The sequence below is a fragment of the Hemiscyllium ocellatum genome, chromosome 3 (assembly GCF_020745735.1).
Source record: "Hemiscyllium ocellatum isolate sHemOce1 chromosome 3, sHemOce1.pat.X.cur, whole genome shotgun sequence".
Taxonomy (NCBI): domain Eukaryota; kingdom Metazoa; phylum Chordata; class Chondrichthyes; order Orectolobiformes; family Hemiscylliidae; genus Hemiscyllium; species Hemiscyllium ocellatum.
This window is the reverse complement of record NC_083403.1, coordinates 30,289,892-30,310,725: the sequence shown is the minus strand read 5'-3', so window position 1 is coordinate 30,310,725 and position 20,834 is coordinate 30,289,892. Positions and strand designations below refer to the sequence as shown.

General features: G+C 42.1%; 1 protein-coding gene across 1 annotated transcript in view; it reads left to right on the top strand.

The window, feature by feature from the left end:
- LOC132835226 (uncharacterized) overlaps positions 1-20,834 on the top strand; it is a gene marked incomplete at its 3' end in the record, with an annotated part of 44,961 nt that overhangs the window by 11,120 nt on the left and 13,007 nt on the right. The window contains exons 6-9 of the mRNA XM_060854596.1: positions 3,156-3,280; positions 6,747-6,975; positions 18,701-18,903; positions 20,449-20,604. Coding sequence (XP_060710579.1) covers positions 3,156-3,280; positions 6,747-6,975; positions 18,701-18,903; positions 20,449-20,604 — 713 coding nt within the window. The remainder of the gene's footprint in view (positions 1-3,155; positions 3,281-6,746; positions 6,976-18,700; positions 18,904-20,448; positions 20,605-20,834) is intronic.

The following is a 20,834-nucleotide window of genomic DNA, read 5'->3' as shown; positions in this document are numbered from 1 at the left end:
TTGGCTCAGGTGGCCACACATTGTTTATAATTCATTCACAGGATGAGGCCAGTATTTATTGCCCATCCTCGGTTGCCCAGTGGGCACATTGCTATGGTTCTGGAGTAGGCTAGAAACAGGTAAGGAGGTAGTTTCCTTCCCTAAAGGATGTTGGTGAACCAGATTCTTTTTCCAACTATCGACAATGGATTCACAGTCACCATCAGACTCTTAAATCCAGATTTTTCCAGAAGTCCAGAGAAACCTATTATTGTACAGGACAATTAACCTAATATGTGGGAACTGCCAAGTGTTAATGCATACATAGAGCTAAGATGTACTGCCCTGAATAACATTATTTTGCCTTTTAAAACAGGACTGCATTTATGGCGAGACCTTTGCTAGGTGAAACAACGAATATACATGTGCAGGAAAAAAAAAGTGCTGCGGTCTGATGTTTTCATCTAATTTCATTCAATCTTGCTTCAAAGTTAAACCTTTCTATAGAACACATTCACCCCAGGCTGAACATTTTACAGTCTTTCCAGGGAAATTGCAGGGGGAGATCTCAAGCATGCTGGCCTTGATAACAAAAGGAATTCAGTATAGAAGCAAAGAGATTCTTCTGCAGCTGTACAGGGCCCTGGTGAGACCGCACCTGGAGTACTGTGTGCAGTTTTGGTCTCCAAATTTGAAGAAAGACATTCTGGCTATTGAGGGAGTGCAGCGTAGGTTCACGAGGTCAATTCCCTGAATGGCAGGACTATCCTACGTTGAAAGATTGGAATGACTGGTCTTGTATACGCTTGAGTTTAGAAGACTGTGAGGGGATCTGATTGAGACATATAAGATTATCAAAGGATTGGACACTCTGGAGGCAGGAAACATGTTTCTGCTGATGGGTCAATTCTTTGAAGAGGTGACAAGTAGGTTAGACCAGGGAAACCCAGTGGATGTGGTCTATCTAGACTTCCAAAAGGCTTTTGATAAGGTGCCACACGGGAGGCTGCTGAGCAAGGTGAGGGCCCATGGTGTTCGAGGTGAGCTACTGGTATGGATTGAGGATTGGCTGTCTGACAGAAGGCAGAGAGTTGGGATAAAAGGTTCTTATTCGGAATGGCAGCCAGTGTCAAGTGGTATCCCGCAGGGTTCAGTGTTTGGGCCGCAGCTGTTCACGTTATATATTAATGATCTGGATGAGAGGACTGGGGGCATTCTAGCGAAGTTTGCTGATGATACAAAGTTAGGTGGACAGGCAGGTAGCACTGAGGATGTGGAGAGGCTGCAGAAGGATCTAGACAGTTTGGGAGCGTTGTCCAGGAAATGGCTGATGGAATTCAATGTGAGCTAATGCGAGGTCTTGCACTTTGGAAAAAAGAATACAAGCATGGACTACTTTCTAAACGGTGAGAAAATTCACAAAGCGAAAGTACAAAGGGATCTAGGAATGCTAGTCGAGGATTCTCTGAAGGTAAACATACAGGTTGAGTCCGTGATTAAGAAAGTGAATGCAATGTTGTCATTTATCTCAAGAGTGTTGGAATATAAAGCACCATTGTGCTACTGAGTCTTTATAAAGCTCTGGTTAGGCCCCATTTGGAGTACTGTGTCCAGTCTTGGTCCCTGCACCTCAGGAAGGACATGCTGGCACTGGAGCATGTCCAGCGGAGATTCACACGGATGATCCCTGGAATGGTAGGTCTAACATACAAGGAATGGCTGAGGATCCTGGGATTGTATTCATTGGAGTTTAGAAGATTAAGGGGAAATCTAATTGAAACTTACAAGATAATACATGGCTTGGAAAGGGTGGACGCTAGGAAATTGTTTCCATTAGGCGAGAGACTAGGACCCGTGGACACAGCCTGAGAATTAGAGGGGGTAAATTCAGAACAGAGATGCGGAGACATTTCTTCAGCCAGAGAGTGGTGGGCCTGTGGAATTCATTGCTGCAGAGTGCAGTGGAGGCCAGGACGTGAAATGTCTTCAAGGTAGAGATTGATAAATTCTTGCTGTCACAAAGAATTAAGGGCTATGGGGAGAATGCGGGTAAGTGGAGTTGAAATGCCCATCAGCCATGATTGAATGGCGGAGTGGACTTGATAGGCCGAATGGCCTTACTTCCACTCCTATGTCTTATGGTCTTATGGGTGAGTCCTGAACCAGAGGACACAGTATAAAAGTAAGGGGTAGGCCACTTAGAACAGAGTTGAGGAGAAACTTCTTTACCCAGAGAGTGGTGAGTGTATGGAATGCTCTCCTCCCAGAAGGCTGTGGAAGCCAAGTCTCTGAATACTTTCAAGAAAGAGTTGGATAGAGCTGTTAAGGATAGTGGAATCAAAGGTTATGGGGATAAGGCAGGAACAGGATACTAATTGAGGATAATCAGCCATGATCCTATTGAATGGTGGTGCTGGCTCGAAGGGCAGAATAGCCTACTCCTGCACCTATTGTCTATTGACTTATCTTAATCTGTTCACATTCTCCCATCTTAAGATCATTAAAGCTCAGACTGCCAGGCAAAGGAGGGTGGTGGTGGAAGGGGACTCTTTAAGGTAGAGGTCTTCAGACTATCCTGATGGGGAATGGACACGTAGAGAAATGACAGATCAATGTTGGGGCCAGGAATCTGGATATGTGTGTGTTTAGGTATATGTGTGCATGTACAGGTTAATCGTAATGGCTATTTTTAATGACAGAGTCCTATCACCTGCAATACAAACACACACTACATTTAAAGAAAAGAGACATACCATTAATTGCACTCTGTTATCTGGTCCTGAACTAATCAAATCAGCTTACCTTAGGCCACTGTCAGTGTTGGTTTTCACCCACAAACTGACAGCAGCGCTTGTGTCATCCGATCTATAGTTTTTACTTCCTCTGTGCTTACTTCACCCGAACCTGGGGCTTCCTCTATGGAACTCAGTGAACCAGCAGGAGGTTTAGAGACTGTTTTCTTACACTGGACCATGTTTCAGTAGGTCAGTGCCATCAGTCCACATCACTAATTCCATCATCTGTGTATTTGAAATTTAGATGGATTTAGATGCAGGGACTGGGAGGAGAATCAGGCATGCTAGCAGGCACCAGTCGGACTGAATGGCCTGTTTCTATGTCATACATTCTGTGCCATATATCAACACTAAAACATTACCCTTTAACAACTCTTGCAGATAGATGAGCAGCGAGAATATGTACAGAGGATTTGGAGGGATGGTGGACGGACGGAGAAGGGTGTTGAATTTGGCCTACCCCTTAATATCATTGCTAAGCAACCAGTTGCCATTAACAACAGTTGGTGAGCAAAAGAAAAAAAAACTTCCAATATTTCATGTTTTATTGATTAAGCAAAGTGAAGTATCCTTTTTTGATTCATGGAATAATTGTCGATTTTATAAGACTTGTCATAGAGTCTGGTTATTTTAACTGGGCTTTTCTGCTTTAACTAGACTTTATTACAATAGTGGTAAGATATGAACTATCAATCCTTGACTTCCATCATTTGATTTCAGCATCTGGCACCTCCATGCCCTAAAATACCTCTAAAAAGAAATAAAAATACTGACTTAGAATTATCACAGCAATAAGTTGAGCCAATGTATGAAACAAATGTCTGAGCCAAAATTAACATCGCTATTAAAGGCATTCAAACTCAGATCTCCATCTCCTGTTTGATTTATAAGTAAGTTTCGCATATTGGAAATAAAATCTTGCCTGCACATTGTAGCCTAGGAGAACAATTAACCCAGACATGAGAATACACAAATGAACTGTGTTTTAAGCAACAGAGTAGCAGAAAGAGAAACATGGATTTGTACCTGCAAAACTGGAACACTCATTCTCTCTCTCCCTGTTTTCTCTCAGCCTCGAATAAAATAAATTGGAGAACCATCTGCTTACTGATAACCCAAAGATATTTGCAATTCATCATTTGGTAGTACAAACTTAATTACACATTAAAAGCCATGTTTTATTCAAAGCTTTTCACCTTGTACTTCTCAGGTCAACTCACAAAAATACCAACGTAATGGGAAATGGTACAATAGTTTCAAACTATGAGAAGAGTGCATTGATTGGTTGACAAGTGGATTGTGATTGGCAGATATGTTGCTATTGAGAATGCACCAGTTAGTGATGAGTGACAGTAAACTGATAAGATTTGTTGAAATTTAAACAGGGCATGTTGATTCTGATTGGTTAAGGTATAGCCTTGAGGAATTCCTTTACATTGGTATTCTAGCAAATTGTCCAGAAGAGTGCAAGTTCAAAAGCTTGATAAAATGTGTATTTTTTCAGCAATACCTGCAATACACAAGGCATCAATTAAATGGCCATGGTCCCAGGTTAGAATCTAACATATCAAGGACTCCACAGATTTTTAAATTGCACATACTTTATCTTCTTTGTTGGATGACACATTATCAATTTTTTATCACACTGGTGTTTTTGTGTGTGTTTTATATCACGTCTTTACTTGGGGTTAGTAAGTAAATAAATTCTTCTTCCTTTCATTCAACTTGTAAACTATGTATTTAATTGAACTGAGATAAGAGAGGAGCTGATTCATCCCTCCTGTGTCAAATTGCAAGTGTTTGGATGTAAGTTGAATAGGTTCTAATATTTGAAAATACCACAAAACACGGGACATAGTCATATCTTCACAATAATAAGACCTGTTATACTAGGAATCATTTGGTAGTAGCATGGTGGGGGATGCAACCTATTTGTCATATTGTGTTAGGACCAGACCCCAGGCAGAGTTCCCCAATTCATTACAGTTCCAAATGGAAAACCTCAAACTGTTGAGCCCTTAGGTGAGGAAGGATGAACCAGCTCCCCTTCTTTATACTCCCACACTTTTGGCTGGTTGCAACATTGATCCCTTCTCATTATCTCAGACCTGAATGAACTTATGCTTTAAAATGAATCAACTAAACCAGGCTTTCTTGAGTTAACAAAGAGTGAGTTCATTCACCACTAAAAGTGGGAAGAATTGGTAAAGCAATGCACATGTACAGATTAGAAATAAGAAGTGAGTCTAAAAGGATAAAAATTAAAAAAACATAAATGGATCAGTTTCTGAATTATTCTTCAAGAGCTTACCGTTGAATGTTGCGGCTGTTGGAGTGAAGGTTTCTGGTGAGACCTAGTACTTGTCAGCTCAATTCACAAGTATTGGAAGTTGAACAGTCTGTTTTGGAGATGTGTGGTTTTGTAGGCTGGCTGAGTTTCCTTTGTCCGGATTCCTTTTGACTCTGATTGAGATTTAGCGTTCAGGGTGGGAGAGAATTGTTATGATGTCCCATTTCCTTTATCTAACCAGTTTGTAGTGGTCGAACTTCAAACTTAGAACCATAGAGTCATACAGCATGGAAACAAATCCTTCAGTCCAACCTGTCCATGCCGACCACATTTCCCAAATTAATCCAGTCCCATTTGCCAGCATGTGGCCCATATCCCTCTAACCCCTTCCTATTCATGTACTGATGCAGATGCTTTTAAATGTTACAATTATACCATCCTCCACCACTTCCTTTGGCAGCACATTCCACACATGTGTGAAAAAGTTGCCCCCTAGGTCCCTTTTAAATCTTTCCCCTCTCACCCTAAACCTATGTTCTCTAGTTCTGGACTCCCCCACCCGAGGAAAAAGACCTTGGCTATTCACCCCATTCATGCCCCTCATGATTTTATAAACCTTTATAAGGTCCCCCCTCAGCCTCCAATGCTCCAGGGAAAAAAAGTCCCAGCCTATTTAACCTCTCTCTTTAACTTTAACTTTAACTTTAACTCTCCAGTCCCAGCAATATCCTTGTAAATCTTGTCTGCACCATCTCTAGTTTAGTAATATGCTTCCTAGGGAAGGGCAACCAGAAGTGTATGCAGTAATCTCAATGGGTCCTCACGCCTGTACAGCCGCAACATTCTCTACTCCCAACTCCTATACTCAATGAAGGCAAACCTTCCAAATGGCATCTTCACCACTCTGTCTACTTGTGACTGCACTTTCAAGGAACTATACACCTTTTTGGTACACATAAGACTGATGAAGGGCTCATGCCCGAAACATCAACTCTCCTGTTCCTTGGATACTCCCTTATCTCTTGTGCTTTTCTAGCTCCACACTTTTCAACAAAACTGTTCAGTTCCACGAGAATCTTCAGGTAGAACATAGAACATAGAAAAATACAGCACAGTACAGGCCCTTTGGCCTTTGATGTTGTGCCAATCCAAGCCCACCTAACCTATACTAGCCCACTATCCTCCATATGTCTATCCAATGCCCGTTTAAATGCCCATGAAGAGGGAGAGTCCACCACTGCTACTGGCAGGGCATTCCATGAACTCACGACTCGCTGAGGTAGAGATGAACAATCTATGTAAACTCTGTTGTTATGCAAAGGGATGAACACTAAATGTGTCTGAAGTTTGGGACATGGTCCACTGGCTGTTGAGTTGAGTGTCATCTGCACCTTCATTATCTTTGTATCACGAGAGATCACAGTCCAGTCTATTTGAACACTCGTTCAGTGTGACATCCTATCGGTCCCACACACAATGTTTTTAGATCTTCAGTTATCGTGTTCTGTAGCAGTTCACTTTTAAAAAACACCGTTTGGAATGAAGGGCTAATAACAGACATAATACTTCAGTGTCCAACCCATTAACATAACAATTACTTTAAGATGTTCACTTGGATTTTGATTTCTGTGTAAAGTACGTTAAGATAATGAAATGCTGTCGTTCTTCTGCTGATCTTCCAGTCCTGCCTTGAAAAGGATTTATTTGTTGGAATTTCATCCATCACTCGGACTGGCCTCTCGTATTCTGAATACACTAGAACGTGTTTACTGGGAGCTGCATCACATTTACAGACCGAAGACGGCTGATGAGTGCATTAGTCTAGAGAAACAAGTTCTTAATTTGGCATTAGAAAAATGGGTGGCCATGGAAAAGATCGAGTCATGCTATAGTCTCCAGGTTCAAAAGGATGTAAGTATAGAGTCATAGAGTAATAGAGATGTACAGCATGGAAACAGACCCTTTGGACCAACCCGGCCATGCCGACCAGATATCCCAACCCAATCTAGTCCCACCTGCCAGCACCCAGCCCATATCCCTCTAAACCCTTCCCATTCATATACCCATCCAAATTCCTCTTAAATGTTGCAATTGTACCAGCCTTCACCACATCCTCTAGCAGCTCATTCCATACATGAACCACCCTCTATATCTTTCCCCTCTCACCCTAAACCGATGCCCTCTTGTTCTGGACTCCCCGACCCCAGGGAAAAGACTTTGTCTATTTATCCTTTCCATTCCCCTCATAATTTTGTAAACCACTATTAGGTCACCTCTCAGCCCCCGATGCTCCAGGGAAAACAGCCCCAGCCTGTTCAGCCTCTCCCTGTAGCTCAGATCCTCCAACCCTGGCAACATCCTTGTAAATCTTTTCTGAACCCTTTCAAGTTTCACAACATCTTTCCGATAGGATGGAGACCAGAATTGCATGCAGTATTCCAACAGTGGTCTAACCAATGTCCTGTACAGCCACAACATGACCACCCAACTCCTGTACTCAATACCTTGACCAATAAAGGAAAGCATACCAATCACCTTCTACACTATCCTATTTACCTGAAACTCCACTTTCAAGGAGCTATGAACCTGCACTCCAAGGTCGCTTTGTTCAGCAACACTCCCTAGGACCTTACCATTAAATGTATAAGTCCTGCTAAGATTTACTTTCCCAAAATGCAGCACCTCGCATTTATCTGAATTAAACTCCATCTGCCACTCCTCAGCTCATTGGCCCATCTGGTCCAGATCCTGTTGTAATCTGAGGTAACCCTGTTCGCTGTCCACTACATCTCCAATTTTGGTGTCATCTGCAAACTTACTAACTGTACCTCTTATGCTTACATCCAAATCATTTATGTAAATGACAAAAAATAGAGGACCCAGCACCGATCCATGTGGCACTTCACTGGTCACAGGCCTCCAGTCTGAAAAACAACCCTCCACCACCACCCTCCGTCTTCTACCTTTGAGCCAGTTCTGTATCCAAATGGCTAGTTCTCCCTGTATTCCATGTGATCTAACCTTGCTAACCAGTTTCCCATGGAGAACCTTGTCGAACGCCTTGCTGAAGTCCATATAGATCACATCTACTGCTCAGCCCTCATCTATCTTCTTTGTTACTTCATCAAAAAACTCAATCAAGTTTGTGAGACATGATTTCCCACACACAAAGCCATGTTGACTATCCCGAATCAGTCCTTGCCTTTCAAAATACATGTACATACTGTCCCTCAGGATTCCCTCCAACAACTTGCCCACCACTGAGGTCAGGCTCACTGGTCTATAGTTCCCTGGCTTGTCCTTACCACCCTTCTTAAACAGTGGCACCACGTTTGCCAACCTCCAGTCTTCCGGCACCTCACCTGTGACTATCGATGATACAAATATCTCAGCAAGAGGCCCAGCAATCACTTCTCTAGCTTCCCACAGAGTTCTCGGGTACACCTGATCAGGTCCTGGGGATTTATCCACCTTTAACCATTTCAAGACATCCAGCACTTCCTCCTCTGTAATCTGGACATTTTGCAAGATGTCACCATCTATTTCGCTGCAGTCTATATCTTCCATATCCTTGTCCACAGTAAATACTGATGCAAAAAATTCATTTAGTATCTCCCCCATTTTCTGTGGCTCCACACAAGGCCACCTTGCTGTTCATTGAGGGGCCCTATTCTCTCCCTAGTTACCCTTTTGTCCTTAATATATTTGTAAAATCCCTTTGTATTCTCCTTAATTCTATTTGCCCCGTTTTGCCCTCCTGATTTCCCTCTTAAGTATACTCCTACTACCTTTATGCTCTTCTAAGGATTCACTCGATCTATTCTGTCTATACCTGACATATTCTACCTTCTTTTTCTTAACAAAACCCTCAATTTCTTTAGTCATCCAGCATTCCCTATAGTTACCAGCCTTCCCTTTCACCCTGACAGGAATATACTTTCTCTGGATTCTTGTTATCTCATTTCTCAAGGCTTCCCATTTTCCAGCCGTCCCTTTACCTGCAAACATCTGCCTCCAATCAGCTTTTGAAAGTTCTTGCCTAATACCATCAAAATTGGCCTTTCTCCAATTTAGCACTTCAACTTTTAGATCTGGTCTATCCTTTTCCATCACTATTTTGAAACGAATAGAATTATGGTCACTGGCCCCAAAGTGTGTCAGAGTAGGTAAACAAATTTGAGGTCGAGATTTACACGTTACAGTTAAAACATAAACGTAAGAATATAAGACCAGGAGTAGACTATTTAGCTTTTCTATCCTGCTCTACTATTCTATAAGATCATTACTGCTCTGCCTCAGGCATCAGTTTCTTTTTTGTATTAGCTCCTCATGGACTACAACTCCTCAATATTTCAAAAATCTAGCTAAAGGTTTAAATAATTGCAGTGATCTAGCCTCCACAACTCTCTGCGGTAGAGAATTCAGACATTCACTCCCCTCCCGGAGAGAAAAAAAATCCTTCACATCACAGTTTTAAATAAGTGAATGTGCCCTTAGTTTGAGATTCCCCCACTAGTGCAAATATCTTCTCAATATCCACTTTGTCAGGTCTCCTCAGAATCTTGTATGTTGAAATAAGGTCATCCCTCATTGTTGTTGGACCAGGCCAGACCCCCTCAGAACATTTGCTAGTTGTTTTAAGCAGGTGTAGTGTGGATATTGCAGGGGGCATGCAGCTGGGCCAACCACTTTGTTTTAAACAAACCAGAACTTATTTGCAAGATTACTGAATGAAGTATAAACTAAAGAGAACAGAATATAAAATAGCTTAACTATTTAAAAACCCAGTTAACACTATTGCAACTTAATGATGCTGTTCCAAATACTTGCAACATCCCCATAAATACCCCATCGGCAAAAAAAGTAAAACCAAACACAGGTTCTTACAGGAGAAATGTCAGAGAGAGAGAGAGAGAGAGGATCAGCATGGAGCTGTTTCTTTGACCAACAGCCTCAAAAACCAGACTGCTTACTAAAACCAAACCAAACCAGAGGGAAGCTGAGCTGGGAGAACTGGCCACTCTCCTTATATTATACAAGTACTTTTTAAGAAAAACTTGAAAGCCTGTTGTCTGAGGCAGTATCTGTTAGCTATGATCAAATTGGTCCTAAAACCCATCGAAACCAGACACCTCGGAACCTCTGTGTATATGACCTCGCTGAAAACAAAAACCAAGGATAATCTAATCAAGGACAATAAAGGAGCAGCATAGTTACATTGTTCAAAACAATAATGAATAAAGACCTAACCTGTTTAGTCGCTTGTTAACTGCTTCATCCCATGAATCAGCCCAGTGAATCTTTTTTGAACTGTCTTCGTTGCTAGTACATCCCTTCTCAAGGGGGACCCAAAGCATACACAGTACTTCAAGTGTGGCCTTATCAACCCCCTGTACCGTTGTAACAACACCTCCCTGTTTTTAAACTTCTAGTTTATATATCTAGAAGCATAAATATAAAAATTATATAAATATAAATTTTATATAAATATAAAACTGTTGCTACAGCTGTACCCAAGCCGTTGTCAGACCATTTCTGGAATGCTATGCTGTGTATACTTCTGGGCACCGTATCCTGTAACAATATAGTGGGAATTTTTCAGACATGGAGAAGCTGGTTTGGGTGTGTGGAAAGTTAAATCCCCTAAAATTGACATTGGATTGGGACTCCTCACAGCAGGAAAAGTTTCTTCAGTGAAACTGAAAGGTTGGGAAAGCTTTGATCAGTGAAATTGAAGAGCTGCAGTCATGGTCAGATGCAGCATTCAAGAGAGCATGGGATGGAATAGTGTGCAGGAGTGGGAGGACAAAGCAGGAGATTTGCACTGGATAATGATGCTCATTTGAAAGGCTGGTAGAGGCACGATGGGCCAAATGACCTCCTATGGTGCCATAATAATTCTGTGATTCTGAGAGGCTACTGTTTTCATCATTTCTTCCTCTCAGTACTCAACAGGTGATTGCCAATTTCTAACCTGCTTTACAATTCACTCCCCTCAAGCTGCACTCTATGCTGTTAGTCTTCACCATCCCAGGGAAGTACAGCATGAAGCTGTACCTTGCAGCTCTGCTGAACATCAGGAGCGCAGGGAGATACAGATCCAACTGTTTCAGCAGATGCAACACCATTAGCAGGCTCTGGTCACCTTCTCCTCTGCCACACACTGCACTGTAGGGCAGATGAGATGAACATAAAGATCCAACTCCAAGGTGGTGAGACCCCTACCACAAGCTGCATTGTTAGAGGATTTTCACTCTCACCATGGCTGAACATTAGTTGCTCAGAAAGCTTCGGTTTTTGAGACACGTTGTTGCTGACATCTGCAGCCTCCCAGAACACAACTTCTGTCCGAGTGGAGCTGGTGGATCTGCGCTACCATTGAACATCAAAGTGCCTGTTACTGGCCTTTTCCTGAAGTCATCCGCTGTCTTCTCTGGCAAGGAGAGTGTTAATAATTACTTACGTGGAAAGGAAGAAAGGACAGCATTTTGTGGAGGTAACTGTAAAACATGGATGTGAGAAGAGAACAGCCCGAGAGTGTGAGAGTTTGACTGTTCAGATGGGGATGTGAGGAGGGACCTGGAGAAAAAAACACAGGGACCTAGGAGCAGAAGGAGGCTATAGTGCCCTCTGATTCTGCTTCACCGTTCATTAAGGTCATGGCTGATCTTGCTGAGGTCTTCTCTCCATATTCATGTCTTTTCCACATGAGTTTTTTAACTATCAAAAATCTGTCTAACTCTGGTTTGAATCAGTTCAATGATGAGTAGAGAGCGTGTTGCTGGAAAAGCACAGCAGGTCAGGCAGCGTCCGAGGAGCAGGAAAATCGACGTTTCGGGCCGGAGCCCTTCATCAGGAATGAGGCCGGAAGCCTGTCTCCAACCTCGAGGTTTCTGGCCTCATTCCTGATGAAAGGCTCTGGCCCGAAAGGTCGATTTTCCTGCTCCTCGGACGCTGCTTGACCTGCTGTGCTTTTCCAGCAACACACTCTCAACTCTGATCTCCAGCATCTGCAGACGTCACTGTCTCCTAAGTTCAATGATAACCCTACCTCCATTGTTTTCTGAGATATAGAATTTCAGAGTGATCCTGGACATTCAAATCTGGAGCAGTATAGACCATACATTCCCTTAAAGCTTCTCCATAAGATTATAACTGATCTGACTGTAATCTCAAATCCACATTCCTGCCTATCCCTGATAAACTTTCACCTCCTTGCTGAACAGGAATCTATCTCCCTCAGTCTTAAAAATATTCAAGAATTCTACCACCACCACCTTTTCAGGGAGAGCGTTCCAGTTCTTATGGCCTCGGAGAGAAAATAAATTCACCTAATCTTTGTTTAAATGGGCGACAAGAGAAGTTTAATCAATGACCCTCAGTCACAGATCCTGCCATAAAAGGAAATATCTTCACATGCGTCTTGTAGGATTCCTCAGGGTTTCTTGTATTATCAGTCAAGTTTCTTCTTACTCTTTTAAACTCTAGCAGATAGAAACTCTCTGTCCAACCTATTCTCATAAGACAACTTGTCCATTGCAAATATTAGTCCAGTAAACATTCTCTGAAATGTCATTAACTCATTACCATCCTTCCTCCAAATAAGGAGACCAAAACTGTGCGCAGTACTCCACTTATGGTCTAACCTGTGCATAACCTTCCTACTTAATATTCAAATACCTTTGTGATTATTGATAACATTCTATTCATTTTCTTAAATACTGCCATACCTGCATTCTAAACCTTTGTGATCATAGATCATAGAATCCTTACAGTGTGAAAACAGTCCATTTGGCCCATCAAGTTCACACCAACCCTCCAAAGAGCACCTTTCATGCACTAAGACACCCAAATTCCTATGCATCTCAGAGCTCAGCAATCCCTCACCTTCTGAGAAATAAAGTCTCACCTCCATCTTAAAAGTATGCCCTCATATGGCGGCATGGTTGTTCAGTGGTTGGCACTGTTGTCTAACAACACTAGAGACCCGGGTTTGATTCCAGCCTTGGGTGACTCTCTGTGTGGAGTTTGCACATTCTCCCCATGTCTGCGTGGGTTTCCCAGGGTGCTCTGGTTTTCTGCCATAGTCCAAAGATGTGCAGGGTAGGTGAGTTGGCTGTGCTAAACTGGCCATTCGTGTTCATGGATGTATACATTGGGTCTGTTAGTCTGGGGTGAATGTAGAGTACTAGGGTGGGTTACTCATCGGAGGGTTGGTGTGGACATGTTGGGCCAAAGGGCCTGTTTCCACACTGTAGGGATTCTATAAAATTCTTATTCTTAAACTGTGTCAACTATCATCAAGTCATAGAGGTGTAAGCAGGAAACAGACCCTTTGGTCCAACCCAACCCAATCTAGTCCCACCTGCCAGCACCCGGCCCATATCCTTCCAAATACTTCCTATTCATATACCCATCCATATGCCTCTTAAATGTTGCAATTGTACCAGCCTCCATCACATCCTCTGGCAGCTCATTCCATACACATACCAACCTCTGTGTGAAAAAGTTGCCCCTTAGGTCTCTTTTATATCTTTCCCCTCTCACCCTAAAACTATGCCCTCTAGTTCTGGACTCCCCGACTCCAGGGAAAATACTTTGTCTCTTTATCCTATCCATGCCCCTCATGATTTTATAAACCTCTGTAAGGTCACTCGTCAGCCTCTGCTCCAGGGAAAACAGCCCCAATCTGTTCAGCCTCTCCTTGTAGCTCAAATCTTCCAACTCTTTCACAACATCTTTCCGATAGGAAGAAGACTAGAATTGGACACAATATTCCAACAGTGGCCTAACCAATGACCTGTACAGCTGCAACATGACCTCCCAACACCTATGCTCAGTACTCTGACCAATAAAGGAAAGCATACAAAACGCCTTCTTCACTATCCTATCTATCTGCGGCTCCACTTTCAAGGAGCTATGAACCTGCACTCTAAGGTCTCTTTGTTCAGCAACACTCTCTAAGACTTTACCATTAAGTGTATGTCCTGCTAAGATTTGCTTTCCCAAAATGCAGCACCTTGTATTTATCTGAATTAACCTCCAGCTGCCAATTCTCAGCCCATTGGCCCAGCTGATCATGATCCTGTTGTAATCTAAGGTAACCTTCGCTGTCCACTACACCTCCAATTTTGCTGTCATCTGAAACTTACTAACGGTATCTTTTATGCTCACATCCAAATTATCTGTATAAATGACGAAAAGAAGTGGACCCAGCACTGAGCCTTCTGGGACTCCACTGTCACAGGCCTCCAATCTGAAAAACAACCCTCCACCATCACCTTCTGTCTTCTACCTTTGAGCCAGTTCTATATCCAAATGGCTAATTCTCCTTGTATTTGTGAGATCTAACCTTGCTAACCAGTCTCCCATGGGCAACCTTGTTAAATGCCTTACTGAAGTCCATATAGATCACATCTACCGCTCTGGCCTCATCAATCCTCTTTGTTACTTCTTCAAAAACTCAATCAAGTTTGTGAGACATGATTTCCTACACACAAAGCCATGTTGACTATCCCCAATCAGTCCTTGCCTTTCCAAATACCTGTACATCCTGTCCCTCAGGATTCCTTCCAACAACATTGCCCAGCACCGACGTCAGGCTCACTGGTCTATAGTTCCCTGGCTTGTCCTTGCCACCATTCTGAAAGAGTGGTACCATATTAGCCGATCTTTGGTCTTCCTGCACCTCACCTGTGACGATTGATGATATAAATATTTCAGTATGAGGCCCAGCAATCACTTCCCCAGCCTCCCACAGAGTTCTAGGGTACACCTGTTCAGGTCCTGATTTATCCATCTTTATGCATTTCAATACATCCAGCACTTCCTCCTCTGTAATGTGGGCATTTTTCAAGCTGTCACCATCTATTTCCCTAACCCTCTAGTATCTACCCTCTCAAGGCCTCTGAGGATCTCAAATCCTTCAATAAGATCACTGACTTTCTAAACTCCAGTGGGTAAAGTCTTACCTGTTTTAACTTGCTTCAAATGATAACCTCTTCATCCCGGAATAGTTGAGTGAACTGATGAGTTGAGCTGCACAAGTGGTTGTTCTGAGGATTGCTGTCTAGCTGGCGAAGGCTGAGCAAGTTTGGGTCTTACCCCAGCCACCTTTGCTCCCCTCTTCAAGACTTGGGTCTTCAGTGATGGCCTCAAGATTGGAGGAGCCACAGTTATGTTACTCAGCTACTTCCATCCATACCTTTTTATTTGGAGCAGCTTCCCTCTCCTTCCTCTCCCTGGAGAACTTTTCCCAAAGATAGTCAGGCTCCCACGATGCCACAGTGGGACATCGAGGCAGGAGCCAGCGACCCAGTTGACAGCCTTCTCAGGTCTCCCCTTGCTACAGGTTTAAAAACCGATCTCCTTTTGATGCTTTATAACCCATTCTGGGCTTTAAAATGCAATCCCTCCTTGTATTGTCAGGAAACTGAAGTCAGAATGCTCACACTGGTTCAGTCAAAGAGCATTTACAAAGTCAGTTCAAGCCGTCAATGGTTTCCTAACCACTAATGGTCCCACCGTTTCAACAGGGACTAAGGTACAAATGTTTCACCCTTACTATGAAGGGAGATGTGCAGCACTGATTCACCAAGATAAGGCTCCAAGGCTTAAGTTATGGGGAGAGGTTACATACACAAAACCTTTATTCCCTGGAAATACACAGTTCAGAAGTGATTTGATTGAGGTTTTGCAATTTTGAAAGCATTGTTAGATTAGGTAGAGAGAGAAAGCTTTGCAACTAGTGTAAGTGTCTGGAACAATGGGATGCCCCTATCCAAGCAAAACCTGTCAGGAAGCAGCTCTTCACACTAGTAATGGTGAAAATATGGAATTCTCTCCCATAACAGCAAGTTTAGGATTATGTTAGCATGAACTGGTTGGACCAAAGAGTCTGTTTCCATACTGTTTGACTTATGACTACATGCTAGCTAAATTATTAATTTTAAATCTGAGCTGCATCAATTTTGCTCACTGATGGTACTAGGGAATATGCCGTAATACAACAGATCGGCTGAAACTTAATTAAATGATGAGGCTGAATGGCCTAGTATTGTTCCTACATTTTCTTAGACAAGTGAAGCTTGAAACCTTTTTCTCAACAATACAACAGTTTTTACTAAAGATACTTGATACTGTTGGTTGCATGGGGCTTATTCAGTTACATTGCAGAAAGTGACAGCTGGCACTGGCTAACCATACATTGGCATCCACAAGGGGGCTGGATAATGTTACAAATAGTGACAGCAAAGCTCCAGTGGCTTCAGCAATCATCCAACATCTGAGAGCATATTATTGCCGCAAGCAACATTACAAATGTTTTCTCTTGTGTAATATACAATATGGTTTTGTTCATTTTTTTTCTCTGGAATTACTTTGATGCACTTAACATTTTTTCAATTAAGCCACTGAGCCTTTGCATTGCTGGGAAAGAGAATGTGTTGTTTGACATCTTTATGATATGAACTACAGCAGAGAGTGTAATGAACAGGAAAAGCCAGCTTCACTGGGAGCTCTTTCATACCATTTCACCATTTTATGAAGTTGTTCTGTACATTATTAATTCTACAATGGAGAGGAGAACTGTTCCATATGGTAGCAACCTTATCTGACTAGGGAACTGCAGTATAGTAATGAGCTGGAGAGGGGAAGACTGCTGACATCTTCACATTCCAGTCACTTAATCTGAACTATCAACATCTTGACTCCAACAGCATTCCACCCCCATCCCAATATAGCATAAATGCTGCCCTTTGCACACTTCATGTCAGCTCTGATGAAGAGTCATCTAGATGCAAAACATTAGCTTGTTCTCTCTCTGTTGATGCTGCCTAACCCATGTGATCTCCAGCATTTTTTGTTTTCAGTACAGATTCCATCATCTGCAGTAATTTGCTCCTACTATTCTATTCAGTGTCACTCAGAAATAAGACAGATATAAATCTAGGTCCTTGTTGTTATTTGCTGAACAAATAGGAGGTAGAGGGATCAATATTAATCCTACTCACCTGTCAGAAACCTACTCAGAAACTGACCCTTAACTGTCACTGTAGAAAAAGTACTAGGGGAACAAGTGATGCTAAAGACCGATAAATCCCCAGGATCTAATGAGTTGCATCCTAAGCTATTAAAGGAAGTAGCAACTGAGACAGTTAAAATACTGGTTGTAATCTTCCAAAAATCTGGAAAAGTCCCAGAAGATTTGAAAATTGTTTACTCAATATAGAAGAAGGCAGCAAACAGGTAACTATAAGCCAGTTAGCTTAACATCTGTTATAAAGAAATGTTAGGGCCTGTTATAAACGATGTAATAGCAAAGTATTTAGAAATACAAAGCATGATCAAACATCAATCTATTACATGTATCATTCACAAAGCCATGCTGACTTCGTACAAAACAGAGTCAGCATGGCTTCGTGAATGACAAATTTAGTAGAATTCTTTCAGAAGGTAACAAGCAGGATAGATAAAGGGTAGCCAGTAGTGTAATATGGGAGAAAGTGAGGGCTGCAGATGCTGAAGATCAGAGTCAAAGATGCTGGAAAAGCACAGGCAGTCAGGCAGCATCCGAGGTGCAGGAGAGTCAACATTTTGAGCATAAGCTCTTCATTAGGAATGAGGGGGTGGCCCAAGGGGGCTGAGAGATTCTGGAATATACTTGAATTTTTGAAAATCATTTGTTAAGGTATCACATATTAGACTACTCAATAAGATAAAAGCCCATGCTGTCTGAGTAATTTATGAGCATGAATGAAGGATTGGCTAATTAATGAAACTTAGAAATTTGAAGGGGGCATTTTTGGGATGGAATCTGTAACTTGTGGAATGCCATAGGAATCAGTGCTGGGCTACGATTATTTACCATGTCTATTAATGACTTGGATAACTGAAGTGAATGTACTATATCTGACACAAAAGTAGGTGGGAAGGCAAGTATTGAGGAGTCCATAGCCCATTTCTGCTGCTACATTTCATGTTCTCGTTAGTCACCCATTTGTATTGTTACCCTGAAGGGCTTTGAGGAGAAATGAGACTCACAGCTTAAAGCAGGAGACCCATAGTGTTATGGAAATTCAGGTCCAATTGCATCAATGCTATTCACCTTGGAGGATGAGTGGAGAAGTCACTGTGGCTTTCTCCATCAACCTGAAAACAGTTCAATGGGGCTGAAGAAGGGCTTATGTCTGAAACGTCGAATTTCCTGCTCCTTGGATGCTGCCTGACCTGCTGCGCTTTAACCAGCAACACATTTTCAGCCCTTAACAGAAAGTCCAAATCTAGCTGTCCTGATGATTACTATGAGAAGTAGGATCCTCCGCACCCTGCAAAAAGAAAAATGACTTCTCATGTCTTTCTAAACAGTACCTGCAAGCTATAAATGAGACCTGGAAGTTAAAATGAGCTGAGTGAAAATTGACTGAAATTAGAATGAACTGCAATGAAGGCTAAGGAGTGTACAATATTTTATATTTTGCTCTGCAGTCATAACCCACCTCATAAATGCCAGATTCAAGTTGACCTCAGAATGTAAACACAGTTACGTAATGACCTTTGAGGAGATGGCAGCCAATTTGACTTTGACTTTCACCAAATTCACTCTGCCCTTGTTGCTTTGCGCTTCTTCTTGTTGCAGTTGTTTTCGGGAGTGTTCATCGATGATCCGCTCTTTGTCAGAGACGTTGGGCTTTCCTTCATGAAAGATTCAGGCGAAGTTGAAAGTAGACCTGGAGCAGCAAATCAAACCTTTATGTTGCACACATTCTGCAGGCTTTTGGAGATCATCACACTGCGCCATCGTTTGATAGAGGCTGCATCTGAAACTGCCTTGTTAGCTCGGTAAGCGCATCTCTTTGGATGTGACTGTCTTCGTTTCTGAGTGTATCTATTCCACGTTCCTTCCCTCCCTCATTGGTTCTTCCTCTGTGAGATTCAGGCAGTAAGCTTGCTGTCAAGTTTTTAACCACTGCCACTCTCACTCCAGTGAGTATGAAGTCACAGAATCACCAGAAGTGTTATGGTACAGAGAGAGGCTTTTCGGCCTGACATACCTGCACCAGCTATTGTCAAGTTCGGTGTGGGACTGGTTATCTAATTTGATTAAGTTAAAACACCGAACTGCGGATGGTTGAAAACTGAAAGGAAAACAGAAACTGCTGGAGGAACTCAGCAGGTCTGGCAGCATCTATGGTGAGAAAGCAGAGTTAATGTTTCTGGCCCACTAACCCTTCGTCAGAACTGACCTTGAAACGTTAACCCTGTTTTCTCTCCACAGATGCTGCTGGGCCTGCCAAGTTCCTCCAGCAGTTGCTGTTTGTCTTTCACTAATATGTTGGACTGTTTCCGCTCTTGAAAACCCTGAGTTTGTGGTTGAACCTGTGAACTGACTGTAAGGAATTCCACGTGTGAAGCAATGTGTTTTTTTTTAACTGAATGGTAAAAGTTCACATTAGTGCATTTCTCTTCAGGTTGCTCTGCCATGTTGAAAAAACTAATATGAATTAGCATCCTACTGTATTAAAAGCCAATGAAAGACCTACACATTTATCCTAATTACTCCACATTTGAATATTGATTATTAACAGATTAGATTCTGTCTTGTGTGCTGATTCTTTCTCTCATATTTGGTTTATTCAATATAGAGCCTGGGGATTTTGTTGAAACAGCCAGGGTGGTTTCCAGATCTTGGTAACTGAAATTGTGAGAATTTATTTTAAACCTGGTGTTTGCCGTAAGTCAGGATCCGTACCTGCAGAGGGAGACATATTTCACATGATGTGTGCTTCGGTTTTGGACATACTTTTATCAAAAGCTCAGAACGTCAATATTAAAATATTAAGATGGCTCAAAATCACTGAGTTACTCTTTCATTTTTGTATATCTGAGGTATAAAATGTGTTTCTGTAGAGTTTGAGTCACACATCATAGTAAGTGTGTGCTAAGTAAGTCTGGCCTCAGCTGGGCTATGCCGAGCAGAGATGCATTCAGTTGGATGATGTACAGACACAGAATGTTGAGGCATATCCATGAGTAATGGATGAGGTACAGCAGGCAAATGGAATTCTAGAAACTTCAGCTGGACAAAAAATGAGGAAAATATACGCATCAAACAAACCCAAAAGAACTGTGGATGCTGGAAAAACTCAGCAACATCTGTGGAGAGAAAATATACTCATCCTTTAAAATTTGCTGTTAGCTTAATATTTTAGCAAATTGCTCGTGTCTAATTTGCACCTCAGTTATTCCAGTAAACAAAGTTGAAATGTGGGATTGTTAAAAAAAATGATGTTTAAATTGTCATATATTGTTTATTCCTCGATTTTGAAAGGTTCTAAACTGGTTAGAATACATTAACCTCTGATAACGTTCCTGCTTTATTCCCAGATTATACAAGTCTGCTGCAATGCAAATGGGTTTCGAGGAATTCCATCTCTACTTGCGACCTGTACAGTTTGAACTCGCAGCCTATAAACAGAAAGCTGATCAGCCCCCTCCCGTATTCATTACAAGTTTGCTTGAAGACAGCAGTAATGTTGACAGGTAACACAGTCAAAGTCCTGCTTATAATCAGAGGAATAATAAATCTTATTGGTCTCAATGTCTCACTTGTATCTGTTGTAAGCATACCTGGGATTTTTTAACCTGTTATATATTTTCAACACTGGTGTTTCTTTAACCCTCCCTGACCCATTCTGCAGTGAATGCAGAGCTGGTGACCTAAGCTATGAGCTGTATCCCAGGATGCTGTGGGAGGCAAGTGAGGAGATATC